The sequence below is a fragment of the Colletotrichum lupini genome, chromosome 9 (assembly GCF_023278565.1).
Source record: "Colletotrichum lupini chromosome 9, complete sequence".
In the NCBI taxonomy this organism is placed as follows: Eukaryota; Fungi; Ascomycota; class Sordariomycetes; order Glomerellales; family Glomerellaceae; genus Colletotrichum; species Colletotrichum lupini.
The window spans coordinates 2,567,571-2,584,295 of record NC_064682.1 but is presented as its reverse complement, the minus strand read 5'-3'; the positions used below and the strand labels follow the sequence as shown (position 1 = coordinate 2,584,295).

At 52.6% G+C, this 16,725-nt stretch overlaps 3 protein-coding genes and 2 non-coding genes across 5 annotated transcripts; 2 read left to right on the top strand and 3 right to left on the bottom strand.

The window, feature by feature from the left end:
• Positions 1-8,425: 8,425 nt before the first annotated feature.
• Positions 8,426-9,882, bottom strand: CLUP02_16638 (cytidine and deoxycytidylate deaminase zinc-binding region; the record flags this gene model as incomplete). The annotated part of the gene is made up of 3 exons (XM_049295556.1): positions 8,426-8,786; positions 8,860-8,916; positions 9,206-9,882. 3 exons carry the CDS (start codon positions 9,880-9,882, stop codon positions 8,426-8,428), a joined length of 1,095 nt encoding a protein of 364 aa, XP_049152703.1.
• A 2,408-nt stretch (positions 9,883-12,290) lies between these two features.
• On the top strand, positions 12,291-13,583 carry CLUP02_16637 (uncharacterized protein; the record flags this gene model as incomplete). Its single annotated transcript, XM_049295555.1, has 1 exon — positions 12,291-13,583. The coding sequence occupies one exon, from the start codon at positions 12,291-12,293 to the stop codon at positions 13,581-13,583; it is 1,293 nt and encodes a 430-aa protein (XP_049152702.1).
• An 899-nt stretch (positions 13,584-14,482) lies between these two features.
• Positions 14,483-14,554, bottom strand: CLUP02_tRNA299. The gene has a single exon. It is a non-coding gene; the product is annotated as a tRNA-Ala (tRNA).
• A 6-nt stretch (positions 14,555-14,560) lies between these two features.
• CLUP02_tRNA298 lies at positions 14,561-14,665 on the bottom strand. Its single transcript has one exon. It is a non-coding gene; the product is annotated as a tRNA-Val (tRNA).
• Positions 14,666-15,359: 694 nt separating this feature from the next.
• CLUP02_16636 (aflatoxin biosynthesis ketoreductase nor-1) lies at positions 15,360-16,182 on the top strand (the record flags this gene model as incomplete). Its single annotated transcript, XM_049295554.1, has 2 exons — positions 15,360-15,814; positions 15,894-16,182. The coding sequence occupies 2 exons, from the start codon at positions 15,360-15,362 to the stop codon at positions 16,180-16,182; spliced, it is 744 nt and encodes a 247-aa protein (XP_049152701.1).
• Between the last annotated feature and the right edge of the window lie 543 nt (positions 16,183-16,725).

The following is a 16,725-nucleotide window of genomic DNA, read 5'->3' as shown; positions in this document are numbered from 1 at the left end:
ATTGAAACACGACGGATTTTGATTTCCCTCTATTCATCACCATAAACATAATCTGGCGCAAGCTATTATGCATCGGGGATACACACCAAGGACTTTTTCTTTGCGATACCCAAGATACCACACGGACCCGAACCTACACGGGACGAGAACGACACGAACGAACGAACGCACGGCATCATCGACCTTGTGTTACAGGGATGGACATCAAAAGCATGCTTTGGTTGCGAAATGATTACCACGGGCGACTGGAACACGTTTCAGTCATGGAAAAGGATAGCGTGCTTACGCTTTTATCAGGAATGCTTTATTGTTTACTGGGCCTGGTTCAACACTATTCGGAACCTCGCCATCGCAAAGTTTGCGCGCACAACAGGGAAACAGCTTTTACGTGTAATATCGTCGTTGATTTGCAAGGACGCAGCCTCGACCAGTTGAATTTTATCTAGACGGATGCACGGGATTTGGTTGTTTAGTTTTGTTTTTGATTCTTGGATTGCACTACAGCATCCACAACACGCCGCACTGGAAGCGCAGCTCGTCATTTTATTATTACTGTTCACTCGGCTCGATTATTACGAGAGTCGAAACGCTTTTCCTTTCGAACTGGCAGGAAGACTACGGAGGAGCTGGATATACCCCTTCCTTTCCTTGTTACCGGCTCCGCGGGGGAAGCGAGTCTGAGAAATAGTTGCAGAAATCAATCAGTATCATTCTTAACACTTGTGCCCTCTATAATATGCAAAATGACATGTATGGTTGAGTGACATGGGACGTGGTTGACATCAACGTCATCCTCGGACAACATCTCTAGTGTCCATGACCGGGGTCCTGATTTCCCACGTGGCTCTGTTCAGGGAAAAAGAGAACCCCATCGTGAAGAGAAGAATCCTTGTTCGTCTGTGCGGTTGTTAGGGATTTGGCGGACGGTGGTTCGATCGTGAGGATAGTTATGAGGTCATTTGACCAGCCAGCCACCCTTGTCACTCTTGTAAGCGAAGGGCTCCGCGCGGGGCGGTTCGGGGGGAAGCATTTCATGCGACTAGGGTCCTGCTATGCGCGACATCACGCGGGGATTATGGTTTATTTCGGAGGCTGACGATTCTCATTAGGTAGGTAGGTAGCTCATTCATGGATGCGGGAGCTGAGGATTCGGGTCTGGGTGATGCGGCGCGGAGGCAGCGGGAGTCGGACGACGCGGGAATCGATGGATCGTGGGGTTTGTTCATACGGTGTGTCCGTTTGGACGGGGGAGGTTTGGAGCCTCTGTTGGTTTGGGGGGGGCGTGAGGATTAGGGCTGGGAGGAGTTGCGAGACATTTGAGAAAGTTGAGGCCGAGAGAGAAATGTCGATTCATCTGGTCTGTGATTACTTGCATATCACGTCCGGTCTGATTTTCTTCAAACTCCACTTTTTGTCATGTTTGGCATCTTGATGATTCTGGACTGGACTGGACTGGACTGGAATCCTGCTTTCTGGATCTACGGCATGCATTCTTGTCACGGATAGCGAGCCGAAATACCTTGCAAGTTTACGGAGGAGAGATGTGTAGCTGTCTTGAACCTAATCTAGTCTCTCCTTCTTCACACACGCCCTCGAGTTAGGGCTCTTTCGCGTTGGAGAAGAATGCTGGAATGCGTCGAGGATTGAGGTTTGGGGGGAAAACAGAAACCGTGATTCGGAAATGCCAATGTATTCGGTGTTGGAAAAATCCCTCAACGGGCTTGCATGTAGCTGGATCACGGATCGTCTCTTACTGATGTATGCCAAGTGCAAGACGGTGAGACTGGTTCTTGTGAGAGAGACTGTCAAACTTTTGGCCTTGACTCGATGCCGCGGAGTCATCGCGCGGAACGGGGCGGACGCGTGTACTCGGACAGCGGAAAGGAGTTGTTGAGCTGCGTTTCCGTCGGTAGAAAGGGTGACTTGCCGGCCTGCCGATCTCTGTGTGGGAGCGCTGTGTATGAGGTCTGTCATTAGCGACGTTGGGAAGAGACGGGAGGCTGTTTCCTGGACGCGCTGCACCGCAGTTGGAGTCTCACGGGTCGCGGGAGCACTTGCTTCTTCCCTTTCCACTCTTTCTTCGTTTTCTTTTCGGGGTTTTTCTTGGTCCCTTCCAGAGACTCAAGCCAGCGCATAGGGGTCCAAGCAGACGGACTCAGACTAGCCCTCCTCCTTTTTCAATCTCAGGGTCGTCCGCGGGCACGGTTACAGTGTCTGAACTCTCTACTCCGTAAGGTTGCAGTGGTTCAGATGCTCCTCTCAAAAAAAAAAAAAAAGAGAGTTTTTTTTTCTTTCTTGTTTGCACAGCCGGTTCACTAGGACGTGCGTTTGCACTACCTACCTACACTTACACTGGGGTCCGGGAGCATGGATGGACGGGGGAGGGGGTGGTGGGTTTGGTGGTGAAGATGAGACGGACGGGATGATGACGGTGCGTCTGTACCTCCGTAGAGTGTGGTTCGAAGGTATGGGTGAGTCATGTTTTTGTCACTGTATGCCTGTTCTTACGTCTGTTCGTTTCGACTTTTGAATGTGAATGATGTTGTGTGAAGATTTGCACGAAGCCGATGAGAGGACCAGGCATCGCTTCTTGAGAGAGCGCCTCAGGGGGGGAAGGCGGGGTTCATCTGTACCAGGGAACGTGATCTCTCAGGATATCAGATCTCAGGAATACATAGACTCGACTGATGACGCCCAATGATGCCCTCTTCTTTTCTTCTTTTTCTTTCCCCTTTTCTGGCTCTACTTTAGGCTCTTCGCGATACATGCGAGTGATTGAACGACAGGACAGAAAAAAACTGAGAAAGACGGCGCTGCCGAGACGAAACAACGGCGGCGACCGGGGGTTTAGGGGGTTGTTAGCGTGGGGCAAGCCGCGTACGGGGGGATTCATCGCTGTGGAAGGAAGAAGAGAACGCGCCGGCCGGCCGGTGTGGCACACCTCCTGGCCCGGGCGGGACTTTTTCGGGCGGAGGTGGTGGTGGTGGTGTCTTCGAGGTTGTAGTGTAAGCTAACTTTTGGTTGGTGCTAATTCAGAGATATATCCATTGAATTGAAGGGTGTTGGACGACAAGTGAGAGCGCTCAAGAACCTGGCTTTGCCTGGGTAGGTAAGCCCCTCTCCCCCCTGGGACGGGGCTATTCTGCACTGTCTGCAGTTCTGCGAACTTTCGTTGGAGTGAGCCAGGTTTGGGATGTGAAGACGACAGTGTGTGGTAGCACGCCGGCTTCAGGCGCTCTCTGTGACGGAGGCGAACAAATAGGTGAACAGGGGAACATTTACCAATCTGGAGGGTGGGAAGAAGGCTGGCTCATCGGTGTGACGAAGTGGTGATGGAGGTTGCCCTTGTCTCTCGTGGCGGGCGTCTGGGCGGCTGGCTGGCCCGTTTGCTTTCCACGAACCTGAAGTCACACTCCCTAGCCTGGGTACCTACATCTAGGATGGTGTTTGTTTCCTTCTAAGAGGAGGGGGCGTGCAAGTCTCAGGTGGTTGGTTTGAGCGGTGGTTTGCATCCAACAGGGAGAAGAAATATGGCAAGGCTGGGAATTCAGGGTGGCCGGCTGGTCGGTTGGAGAAGATGGACAGGGAGAATGAGAGTGATGTGTGTGTTGGGTTGTACTGTAGGGATCTGGCGTCTGGTGTCTGGCGTGAACGTGTGAACCTGGGATGCGCGGATACCTACACACAGGGTTGGAAAAAATACTACTAGTATTTAGTATTAGTCTAGTCTAGTACTAGTAAGTCTAGTATTAGTCCACTCTTTAGAATACTAGTCTGGTATTGGTCTAGGCTATACTAGACTAGACTAGTATTAGTATACTAATAGTATACTAATTAGTATAAAATATACTATTTATAGTAACTTTATTACTATTTTTAGAAATTAAAATATTAGTTTAGATTAATTTTAAAAAAATTCTAAAAAATATAATAAAAATTATTTTTATAGTAAATATAAATAAAACTATTTCATTAAAGAATATTTATAATTTAATTTTTAAATTCTTAAAAATTTTAATAAGAAACTGATATTTTAAGAATATTTTATTTTAATAATAGTATTTAAGCTTTTAAAGCTATATAAATAAAGGATTTAATAGTTTTTTTATAATATATTTTAGTATCTATAATTAATTCTTAATCATAAATTTATAAATAATTTTTTTAATATATACTAATTAGTATACTAATACTAGTCTAGTATAGTATTAGTCTAAGCCGTACTATACTAGTCTAGTATTAGTCCAGGCCGTACTAGACTAGACTAGACTAATTTCCAACCCTGCCTACACACATACAAGTGTGCATGTTCCAAATTGGGGTTCATTCATGTCGGGCCTCAGCGCTAATCTCACCAATCAGCGGCGCGGGTGGTGTGCATGGCGCCGGCAGTCTCAAGTGATACCACGTTTTCCCCTCTCTTGGCTTGGTTTGTTGCTTACTTTAGGTGTGCCGTGATATACACGATGGGGAGCTTGCTCTGTAGGTTGGTTACAGTGGGCGTTCTTTTCTTGGGCGCGTCTACGTCGTTGTCGATCGGGGGGCTGAGAATGTGAATAGACACATGAGGTCTCGGCACCGTGACGCTGAACACTGTGACTGACAATCTACGACTGGTACTAAGTAAGCAGTGCCTAGTGAGGAGGTACGCGAGGTGCGTGAAAGTGCAAGGTACTCCCGTGAGCAGGCTACGACCCAGTGTGACGGTGGCACGGGTGGCTTGCGTTTACCTACTGCCTACTTTAGCGAATGATACGATGACCGCGTTTGGCGTTTCGTGTGATTCGAGAAGGAAGTTTACAATCTCGGATCGGGGCTTGGGGGGGATCGGCGGTGCGGGAGGAGTTGGGGGCCAAGATGGGCCGCCGCCAAAGGGGCCCGTTGGTAGCCTTACGAGGCGGAGATTTTGGAATACGTGATACCACGCAGAGGCGCGGGTGAGTGAGGGATGAGTGAATTCTTCATGTGAGATCAGCTTTTGAGCTGAGGTTGTGAGATGAGATTCATGTGAGAGGTCAGGTGAGAGGCGGGAATGGCAGTCACGTAACCATCCGTGTCTGAGATGACGGACGGCTGACGATCACGAACGGGACTTGCGAAGGATGCCGCTCTTCCCGCTCCAGAGCCAGTAGAATCCATTTCAAAGTGTTTGGATCGTTGGTTCATCGCCCTTGCGTGTGTCTGATGTCTCTGATGCGCCCTTGCAACGGTGGTGGTTGCTCACATGAGGCTGAAGAGTTGCGGAGAGACAGTGGCCAGCGCGCCATGGATCCCTTGATTCTTGCTCCCTGTGACTGATGAAGAACTGTCATCCGCAGGCGTCCTTTAAAATCCTCGGCGACTCAATTCCAAGTTGACCATGATGCCGGATCTGGGAAGTTTCTGAATTCTTGAAAACCTGAGCGATGATGGGGTTACCCTGGCGGTTCGGAACCTCTTGGGAGAGGTTAAAGTTGCAGTGAGAAGAATAAGCCAGAGGTCAAAAATTAATTCCTACGCTGGCCTAGTCGGCTTTCTCATGAAAACCCGTCCAACCAGAGGTATTAAATGCTCCTAGTTCAGCAGTCGGCTCAGGTCCTCAGGGAGTGTTAAAATCGCAGTGAATCAGTGCATTTCCGGCAGACCAATCAGCTTCCGAACCAATGCCCCAAGGATGGTCAAGCTGGCGCCCTCCAACTTGGGGTGCAGAACTTCCACGCCTCTCTAAGCCGGAAGCGAACAACAGCACAGAGACTCGACATCTTACCTTAGTTGTGGTCATGCAGAGTTATTTAAAGAAAGAGTTAATTAAACCTCTTCAAGTTCGAATACAATGAATTCCCAGACTTGGAACCTATGTTGGTCGTAAGGTTGGGTCAGCCTCGCCTGATCGCATCTTTCTTGGGGCGGGTCAGGATTGCTGTGAAGCGATGGCTACGCCACCTGGATGCGGGACATGCACCGAACCGCGGCTGGCTGGGTTCCATAGAGATCGAGCGATCCTTGAGCATCCGGGGGTTAAGGCCGAATTGAAGCAAGACTACGTGTCTCGAACCGCCGGGAGGATGGAAACTGCATCAAAGATGATGATTGAGTAGTGTCTGACTGAGCAGTGAGTTGATGAGGCCTAGAGCCTTGGGAGTGTATGAGAGTCCCAAGTATTGAGGGAAGTCAACATCTCAGTGAACAGGTGAGTCTTCTGGTCACTGGAATCCTGCAGAGAACCTAAGGGGCCCATCACCTTGAAGGGGAAGTAGTGAAGTGAAGTGAAGTGAAGTGAAGAGGCCCGCATACTCGCCAACGGACATGTCAAACCAGATGGCGGGGTTGGCGTCGATGGCCCACGACAAGACCCGTCCGGACCCGTCAAAGGGAGACAACCATGCGGTTGACACAGAGAAGGGCAGCTGCAATTGAGGGGTGGATTTGCAAGGCGAAGGAAGCGGAGGATGCGAGGATGTTTCCCGTCCAGCCTTTTCTGGCCAGATCGTCCGTTTCTGTCAATCTCGAATTGCTTCCTTTATGCACGCCTCTCTTATGAGAGTCTAACAATTGCTGGAAGTCTGTCATCCAAAGGAAGCAGTGAGAGACATCGCGTCTTGCTCAGCCTCTGTTACACATCAACCTCCGAGATTGGCCTGAATAAGCTGACGACTGCTTTACCTTGCACCACAGGAAGCCATTGATTTCAGCCCAGTGGTGAACGGACAGTCTCACTGGTACTGCCCAATAGACAGCGAGATTAGCAGAAAATCACACAGTTGGTGCCATCGACAAGCCTCCCGACTGGCTCTCACCAGCACCCAACAATTCACAAAGCACCAACCGCGAATGCATGTATGTGGTGGTGTAAACGCACCAGTATGCACAGCGCGGCACAGCCAACGACGCATCGGCAGCTCGTTATTTTTGGGAATTCGAGAGACACCTCCTTCAGCCCTCAGTAACCCATCCAAATTGGAAAGCCTGCGTCATTTCTCACAGCGAACCCTCCAACTTCCAACCTGCGCGTCTGCAAACTAGAGAATGCAACCCACCACACCCCCGGGAACCCAGGCAAGGGTAGCCCATGGGAGGAAGAGAGAGCCAGTGTCGGTACGAAGTAGTGCTGTGTCGGCCCGTTCCAACCTGGGACCGTTCGTCGCGACTCCCGTCTTCCTCTGTTTACCTTGTTTTAGCGACCTGTCACTGGTCATTAATCACCACGAGTGGGAATAGTCGCCTTTGCCCGGCCAGTCATCCTCCATCATCGACCATCATCCTCCGTCAACCAGCTGCACACTCCCCCTCCCTCTGCCCACGTTTCCCTTGCTCTCCCGTTGTCCTTTTGAGAGAGCCAGAGGGCGTGCTCCGGTCAAAAGTTGAATCAAACAGTTCTGGGCGTTGCTTGCCTGTTTGTCGTACGAACCTCCGCCTGTACAGCGGACCGTCTACTTCCCTTGAGCACATTGTCCGATGTCTGGAATGAACTGACGATGCGCGTGACAATGTGTCTAGGTATCTCAATCACGACTCCTGTCCCCGCGGCTGTCGCGTCGCCGGCTGTACCTAATCTCACACTATCATAGCGGACGGGTGTGCTGACACATGGCTGCTCACTGCGTCTTTTCTTCTCTTCCCTACCCGCCGGGATACCACGGATGGCGTCTGCACGCAACCAACAAGGAGGAGGGGTTTTGAGACGACGAGCAAACGATAGCCGGGAGGGGAAAAGGCTAGAGAGACCCAAAGACCCTCACTCTAGGCTGCTAGTATGCGCGGGAGGGGCGGCCGTTGCGGAGACTTTGTCCCATCATCATCATTCCTGCGGATTCGCAACACGGTTGCACTCTCTCGCCTGCGTCTCTCGGTCTTCAGCAACAGCTGTGATGTGGCCGCGTCTGTCTCCTGTTGCTGCACAGTTATGGATCCCCCTTGGAGTTTGACTCCATCCATCCTAGCCGCAGTCTGCGATGATGCCTCGCGCTGCCGTGCCATGCGCTGCACAACGTAATGAAGGCCCCTAAACCCTGTTTCTCGCCCGCGCACCGCAGTATCACCAGCAGTTCGTCTCGAAAAGACCACTTCCTATAGCATCAACTATGCCATGCTCGCAGATATCTTCACTGGTCATCCACGCTGAGAAAATGCGCGCCATGTCCGGTCGATCCGGCAAAGACCATGTTCTTCTTCTGCTTTCCCCTCATCCTTCACCCCCATGTCCATGACCCGTTAAACCCGGGCGACTCCATTCCGCAACGTGCTCCCCACGCCGAAAACCGCCTCTGCACTGCATGTGCCTAAAACGACAGCGGGCCACATGGGAAGGCCAGTCGAACCCGGCCAATGACGATGCTTCAGACCCCATGAAAGGGGGACCCGTTGAAGAGGGGGGCGTGAAGAAATCCAAATGTACCTCATCGACAGGGGGATGGCTGTACACTATCCCGTACCGCCGTGCCGTAGCCTACACGCCCTGGTCCGCTTTACCCCGCGCCTGCATTTCCGCCTTCGTCTGCTTGGTCCGTAACCGCCGTGGGATCGTCGGCATACTTTGGCCAGCACAGTGCGTTGCGTCGCGGACGATGTTCTGCCCGGCGAAGAACGGCGGGTGAGGTTCAGCTTCGGGGGCCGAGGGATCGTAGGTGTTGCGGCCGTTCAAGGTGCAGGATCTTGCTGCCTTGGTACGGGCCACGGCCACGGGTGGCCCGGCCGGTCCTGGGAACTGGCCCCCCTCTTCCTCCCGGCGGCGAGTGCCGTATGCCATGCGACGTTGATCGATGCGGCACCGATTCCTTCCCTTGCCGTTGCGGAGGTCTCGCCCACGGCTAGGACACGTCCAGCCGAGATGAGGTTTTCCACGGCACGCACTGGGTTGGCTCCTGTCTCTGCACACCTCACAATGACTCGATGCTTTCGAGAATAGTATATATGATGGACGTGGCTGGGAGGTTATAGCTGAATATGGGAACGAGTCTTTGTTAGTGGTATCTCTAATCCTCTAGCTGAACACCAGTCGTCACCGGCGGCATTCCGTATCGATGCTAGAGTATGACGCCGTCTTCACCCGCTCGGTCCTCGACTATGGAAATCCCCCGGCTCCATCATCGGCGTCGATTTCTCCCAGCCACTGCCAGCAACACCCAACGCGGACTCAGTACTTCGAGCAGTAAGTAGTCCCTAGTAGGTATTCGTGAATCGACCACCCCATTGACGAATCAACTCAACCCGCCGCTTTCTACTCTACTTCCACACGCTCGAACTCTCGGCCCCAGCCTTCTTCCCCTCCTGATACGTCTCACTCAACGCGTTGTACAACCCTTTAACGCGCTCCATCTCCTCCTGCCAATGAGCCCTCTCTCCCTCATCCTTGATCTCCTCCACCAACGCCCCCAAACTCCGCGCCGTGAAGAACTGGTTAGTCCGGTTATACAGCTCCCGTCTCCCCAACGCACTCTCGTCCTCCCCCTCGCCCGGCACGCGAAAGACCTGCTGCAAGATGTTGATATCGTGCGGGATCGCAAACAGGTCGCGGCTGTCCTCGTACGTGAAGAGGTAATACACCTCCCGGAAGCCGGACCAGGCGATGCCCGACAAACAGAGGGAGCAGGGCTCGTGGGTTGCGAAGAAGACGCAGTCGGTGCGCGGGGAGGGGCGGGCGGAGGGGTCGGGGAAGTCGCGCGTGAAGAAGGTTTGGATGCAGTTTATTTCGCCGTGGAGGAGGGGGGAGGTGCGTTCGTCGTTTGTGGAGACTGTGTAGGGGGTGAGGGCGTCGTCAGAGGAGAGGATTGCGGCGCCGAAGAGCTTTGAGCCGGAGGAGACGCCGCGGGCTGTTAGGGGCACGATGCGGGTTTCTGTGAGGGTGAGGAGGGAGGCGAGGACGGTTTTTGGGTCGCGGGTTGGGAGGGGGGGTTCTGTGGACATTGTGTTGGTGATGTCTTGTCTGGGTCCTTTGATGTTGTGTGGTGGAGTTGGATTGAGTGATCTTGAGATGTGTGTGAAGTATGATGTGATGTCAATTGCCGGTCGTCGAAGTTTTGTTGGTGTTGATATGGTGATGTGGAACTGGGATGGGCCCGCGACTTTATCAACCCCGCGACGCTTATCGTAAGTCTCCAGATGCTATCCGTACCGCATGTCTAACGTACCTCGAGTAAAGACCTACCCAATTAACGTTTATGAGTGGACGCCGACCTCCTACCATCGGAGGCGTCCGTAGCGCGGGATGGCGGGATGGGGGTTCTACTGTTTCCGGTCGCGGCGAGTTGGGGCGGCGACCTCCGATATCTGCGGTGTTTTTAGAGTCGGAGGTGGGAGATGTGCCGAACGCCAGGCTGTTAATGCGTTTCTTTCAGCTTTGAATGTAATATGGAACTGTAAGTAATAAGCGGCGTGAATTGGGGATGACGTGGAAATATCCGCATCTACTTTGCTAAGAAATGTTGGACTTCGGTCGAGAACCAGGCCTGGAGGGTGGCCAAGCCCGGAAGCTGGGCCCACTTATCGCCGGTCTCCGATCGGAGGTTGCGGAGAGATCTACCATACGTTAATTTTCCTCGAGCAGAGCAATATAATCAACAACTTGGGCCCGGGGAATAGGGTTCGTGACCGAAGACAGTGACTATACGCTGATCCTTTAGTCGCATAATCGACAGCGTCCTGGATTTTCTGCAGATCGAGTTGAGAAAAAGACACCAGCATCTCCGCGAATGTCACGATGCATCAAGAGCACTAGGAACCGCACCCCACCTGCCTACACTCGCCATCTCACTCGGCGTATTCCGCATGGGATAATCTAGAGAAGATCTTGGGTATTGGGGCTTGGTAACACAATTTACTCCCCTGAAACTTTGAGACGATCTTGACGGGCGATCCAGTGACATCAACGGGAGCAAGTATGGAAACCACATAAGCAACGACCCGCCTATAGGGTGTGCGCTTGCGTCGAGATGAAGAGAACAGGTGGTTGCGAATGATTGTTTGTGAAGCTCGCGGCAGTTTTAAGGGAGGACCCTTTAGAAGTGCTGACCTATCGTACGGAGAATATCCTGGTCCAAGTGATGACCTCTGAGTCCGCTGCATTGAAATATGGAATATCTGTTCATCAGGCTTGCAACAGAGCTAAGCTACCTTGTATAAGAGAGGAGAGTTTAGGTTGCTGTGTTGACTTCGGCGCTAACACTAATCGCCTTGCGAGCTCAACGATATCATCTAGGTCCAGACCCAGGTTTGACTTGCGCCTGCGTAGATATGAACACCTCAAAGTCGATTCGGACTGTATGCTTCTCGCGATCCCCGATAGTTATGTCAGAAAAGCGAGCATCGAAGCTTTAAGTAACCTATCTCTTTCCGCTCGCTCTCCAATCCGAGGTATTTCACACGGAATATTCAATGTAGGGGGCGGGATAGATGACTGAATAAGATGTATTACCTTGGGTCACATCTTCATTTCAGGGTAGTGACGATAGCCTGTTGCGTGCATATCAATCCTGACCCAATAAGCAACTTGCTGTAGCTGACAGAGCATCTTCCGGAGCATTCCTGCTGGCACTAGACACTGAAACAGGCTGATGAGCATAGAACCTTATACTGAGCTCCCGGTGGCTTGAAAGGCAGACGCTTCCGGCTGGGCAAGTCCGTCTCTGTCTCGAGGCGCCTACTTCGTGAGGATTTTGGTGTTAGACGTTGAATGAGTTCATCGTAGTACTGAATCAGTTCTTATGTGGTATTTCATCGGCGATTCTTGTCTCAAATCTTTTTTGATTTCTTGCCAGGCGCACTTTCCCTTATCCATGCACCTCTCTCGCGTAGTCGCCGGAGCCATCAACTTCGATTAATATTGAAACCTGACCACTCAGTTGACGGCTCTCAACTCTGGTATCTTTTCTCGTAGCCGGCGAAGTGAATCTCAGAAGGATTACCCATGTCTCCAGAGGCGGGTACTAAGTAGCACATTGGTTTAGCTAGTGTTGTTGATGATCCAGCAGATCTTTTACGACGCGTCATACACATTTAGTAGCCAGCACATTAAACCATCTCACTCATAGCTATCTATTAACTCTTTTCATAGTAGTTGAATGAAGTCTGTAGAGTTATCGACGAGCAATGCCATCAAACTCGGGGGCGGAAGGAGGTGCGTGAGCTGGTGACCCGCTTTATTCATAAAAGAAGAGCTCCTACTGGTCAAAACTGAATGACTAAGCGGTTTCTCAGTTTTCGTCCCTCACCCGCGAGCATACTCACGCCGCCGTCTCGTCGACGACACTCAACGACGCCCTCAAAACCGTGTGAGTCTTTAGAAACTCAGACTCGGTTTTCACACTAACGACTCAATGCATTACATACGGCTCCTACGGGCACCAACGCTCACACGCGAAGACAACGGGAAACACCCCTGGTCCCTCAACGTCGTCTTCACAATCACAACCGACCTCGGCGACTCTTTCCTCACACCAGAAGACAATGACCCCGTCAAGATCAAAGTCTCCGCCGGGTGGGAGCATCAGGATCGGAAGCAACAACAGAATGAGGAATCATCAAGGAAGCAGAACAGTGAACCCATGACGCTAGCTGCTGAGAAGGTCCTGCGCTGGACACCAGGCATGCGCGTCCTCAAAGCCGACATCCCAGCTCAACATATCCCGGGGCGGGGACCCCTCCCCGACACCAACGGTCTCGGTCCGCTGAAGGTACGCATACGCGCCGAGGGTGATAAGTCAGCCGACACGGCGATGAGCGTGAGCATCGCGGGGTTCGAGGGCGAGTGCGGCAAGATCCTGCCCCTCTGGGCAGACGTGCAGACACCGGGCTCCGAAGGGCCGACGACCTGCGTCCGGAGACTCAACAACGGAGATCGCCCCTCGGAGCCAGTGCTTGAGATTGAGGAGGATATTGGGGAGAGTATCGCGCGGCATATCTGGGATGCCGGGTTGATGGCCGTGTCTGGGCTGTGGCAGGTCAGCACGCGCGAGAGCTTCGCTGCGGAGAAGCACCCGTGGCGCATGAAGAAGTTTCAGAGCCTTCTCTTCTGGGATGAGCCGGTGAATATCCTCGAGCTCGGATGCGGTGTCGGTATCCTGGGCAACGGGCTGGCGCAGCTCTTGTCGGATGCGGATCCCAAGGGCGAGGGTGCCATCCTCATGACGGATTTACCTGAGGCCGAGCACCGCGCCTCCGCGAATATCGACAGGCTTGTGGCGAACGAGGCGGCGAGTATTCATCCGCGGTATGAGAACCTCGACTGGGACGATGGTCGGAAGGGGGTGTTTGGGCCGCTGGTCAAGGCCAAGACGTGGGACGTCATTATCATGAGCGATTGCACGTACAACGTGGACTCGCTGCCTTCTCTGGTGAATACCTGGACGGCGGTCCACGTGCACAATATCTCGAAGAGCTCGAATGAGTCTTTCCGGACGTGGGTGTACATTGCGTGGAAGAAGCGGCATCCGGACGAGAATGATTTCTGGAACCAGGTTGACAGCCAGGGATGGACTCTACACGAGGAAGATGTTGTTGATCTGCCGGTGCTCGGCGGCGAGACGGAGAAGATCTTTACGTATCTGTTCAGCATGAAGTCTACAATGTTTGAGCTCGATGAGGAGAAGGGAGTTTGGAAGTGCTCATAGTCGCCAGCATGAGACCACTCCGAGAAAAAGATTCTCTGCCGAAGAAAGAGGACAGGTCAGACGATGAGAAGAGGCCGTCAGGCTGTGGAGAGAGAATGAGCACGGCGTGCGGCGACCGTCGCGATTGGGGCGGTACCCCACGCGCTCGATACAGGCATAGGCACCGTCGATGTTGGGTCATCCTGGAATAGCAATCGTCCGGTTGATTGTCAACAAGTATTCATCCTCCCAGAGACACTAGGTCGATGTAGCTGATTCCTGAATGCCCTGGAGATCACCATACCGCAGGGATATGCAGGCTTAGTCGAGGCATTTCAGCGACGGCTGCAGTAAGTATGGCTGGAGATGAGAACGAAAGGCCTCTGCTCCACCAGCACGACTCTTTCGCTGATCGACACGCTGCTAGGACGGTACTTCGTTGCTGCACCAATACTCCCAAGATGTAGCCTAGATTGGGAGACTTCCACTAGAGGCAAACCAAGGGTATTGTTACTTGAAGATGACCGGGAAGACTGGTTCGACTACCGGCGATGGTTCTGTAGCGCAGTAGGCCCGCGGCTCACCTACTATCCCATTCATCCGGGACAGGGCGAGAGGGGGATTAGGCTCACGATACACCAACGCAACTTTGCGACCATGAGTGAGCCGCCCATCGAAAGATCGATGGGCCAATACATCGACCTCAAACCACTTACTCTTTCCTTCTCACGTCCGAATTTGAAAACCGCTTAGAGCGAGCCACATCAATCTGACGGGTGCGTTCATTGCCAATCAGCCTTCAACTATTCACACTATCGGCCCCTTCCCGGGCCCAAAACCAACCCAATAAGCTACACGTGGCTATCCAGCATTCCTGGGGAGACACAAAAAGCAATGAATGGCCTCAACAAGCAAAAGAATGGACGATCTGGGAATCGAACCCAGGACCTACCGCATGCTAAGCGGTCATTATACCACTAAACCAATCGCCCATGGTATGATCTAGCCCGGACTTGAACCGGAGACCTTCAGTGTGGCAGTCAAGAGAGATTGAGGCTCTCGAACTGTTAGACTGACGTGATAACCAACTACACCACCAGACCAGGTATTGTTGAAGACGGGCGGGGACCAGAGTAAATATGAACGCGTGGGAACGGGAGTCGACTCTGCGTTGTGGTGAACGGGGCGCGAGAAGCGAGGGTTTAGAGTGCAAAATCTGCTGGTTGCAGGTGAGGGTTTTGATGACCGCCAATCAGAGATTTGCGCTAGGGGGTTTTTGAAATTGCAGTCTCCGCGCTGGTCGGACGCCGTGGCGGGACTAATGGGGCCGGGGCAACTTGCCGGAAAGGGACCCGCAGACGCTCCGCGAGTCTTCCGCAAGTCTCCCGCATGTCTTCCGCAGAGTTGACCTTGTATTTACAGGCCATGGACTCATTGTCGAGAACATAGTGAAGATCTATGGCTTGTTCTGGGAGCACGCTCTCGTATCGTCTACCGTACTGGGCGTGAACAAAGCAACATGAAAGGATCGGCCACTTGACTAGTGCTTACCGTTGCTGCTGGCTGGGTTACGTGGCGGACATAGCCATAACGTTATATAACGTTGACATTCTATCGCCAATCTCCCAGCCTCGCCTCCGATTCATCATGCTTTGATCAAGACCGGGATCTGCCTATATCAAAGGTTTGCCCTGATGAGATCTTGATACTTGATACCGATACAGCTCATCCTTCTACAACAATTGGAAGATAGTGTACATAGTGTTGTCTGCGGAGAGAGATCTCGCCCTAGACGCCATGGCACCAACCACAGTCCTCATCACCGGTGCAAACAGAGGCCTAGGCCAAGGTCTTCTCCAGCGCTATCTCGCCCTCCCAAACCACACCGTGATCGCAGGCAACCGCGACCCGAACCACGCAACATCGCAAGCCCTCAATGACCTACCCAAAGCCGACGGAAGCAAGCTCATCGTCGTCAAGATCGATGCCACCGTCGAGAAGGATGCCCACGACGCCGTGAAGGAGCTACAGGAAGCCCACGGAATCACCCACCTCGACATCGTCATCGCCAACGCCGGCATCTCGTACGCATTGCCGACAGTCGCTGACCTCAAGATCTCCGACCTCCAGGCGCACATGGAGCCCAACGTCTATGGTGTCGTCGCGCTATATCAGGCTACGCGACCGCTGCTGCGCAAGTCGTCCAAGGAACCCATGTTTGTGCCGATGGGCTCGACTGCTGGATGTATAGAGTGAGTTACATATTGCCTCTCGCATAGGTCAATTGAGATAAAGGCATTAGCACAAGGTCAGCTGACATCGTTCCAAAAGAAACCAACCTCCCATCCCGAACGCCGCCTACGGCCCCTCCAAGGCCGTGGTAAATTGGCTCACGGTCAGAATGAATGCAGAAGAAGACTGGCTCAATGCCTGGGTACTGATCCCCGGCTGGGTCCAGACCGACCTCGGCAACGCTGGTGCTCGGGGTCTGGGTCTGGAAAAGGCACACATTGGCGTCGATGAGTCGTGCGATGGCATGATGGGGGTTCTTGCTGCGGCGAGTAAGGAAAAGTATGGTGGCAAGATGGTGGCGTATAATGGCAACTTTCCTGCGTGGTAGGTAGTTAGTTCAGGTCTGTTTATCTGTGAATGCTCCCGTTCGAAATAGTGGCTTTGGGTTGAAAATTTAGCCCTGTGCTATTCATTTACCTGGTGTAACGTGAAGTTGTCTGGAATCAGGACTGATTATGTATCTTAGTCAACGTCAGGGGCTGCACAGGGAGACAGTCGCATCTAGATGTCGTGAGCATCCCTCCCTTGTCTGGGACGCAACCGCATAATCTTCCATGTCGCTACCTATCGGCTACCAACACATTCCTCGGCCCGCGACTGCCACGCAACGTCAACCCTAAATTCCTCATTCGGCCCGTACTGGAATTGTGTGTAACGGCATGAAGCTCGACAGCCCCTTGGCCCTTGAGCTAGACGCCCGAGACAACAAAATGCTTAGCTCCTACTTACCCTTCAGCCTCATGATCATAGAGGCCACTGTCTCAACCTCAACGTCGTACGGCATATCTGAGCGAAACGAGATATCTCATCGCCCTGGGACTCGGTATTGAAGTGCCGTGAGCGCTTCCCTTCAAGCATCAACCTCATTTCC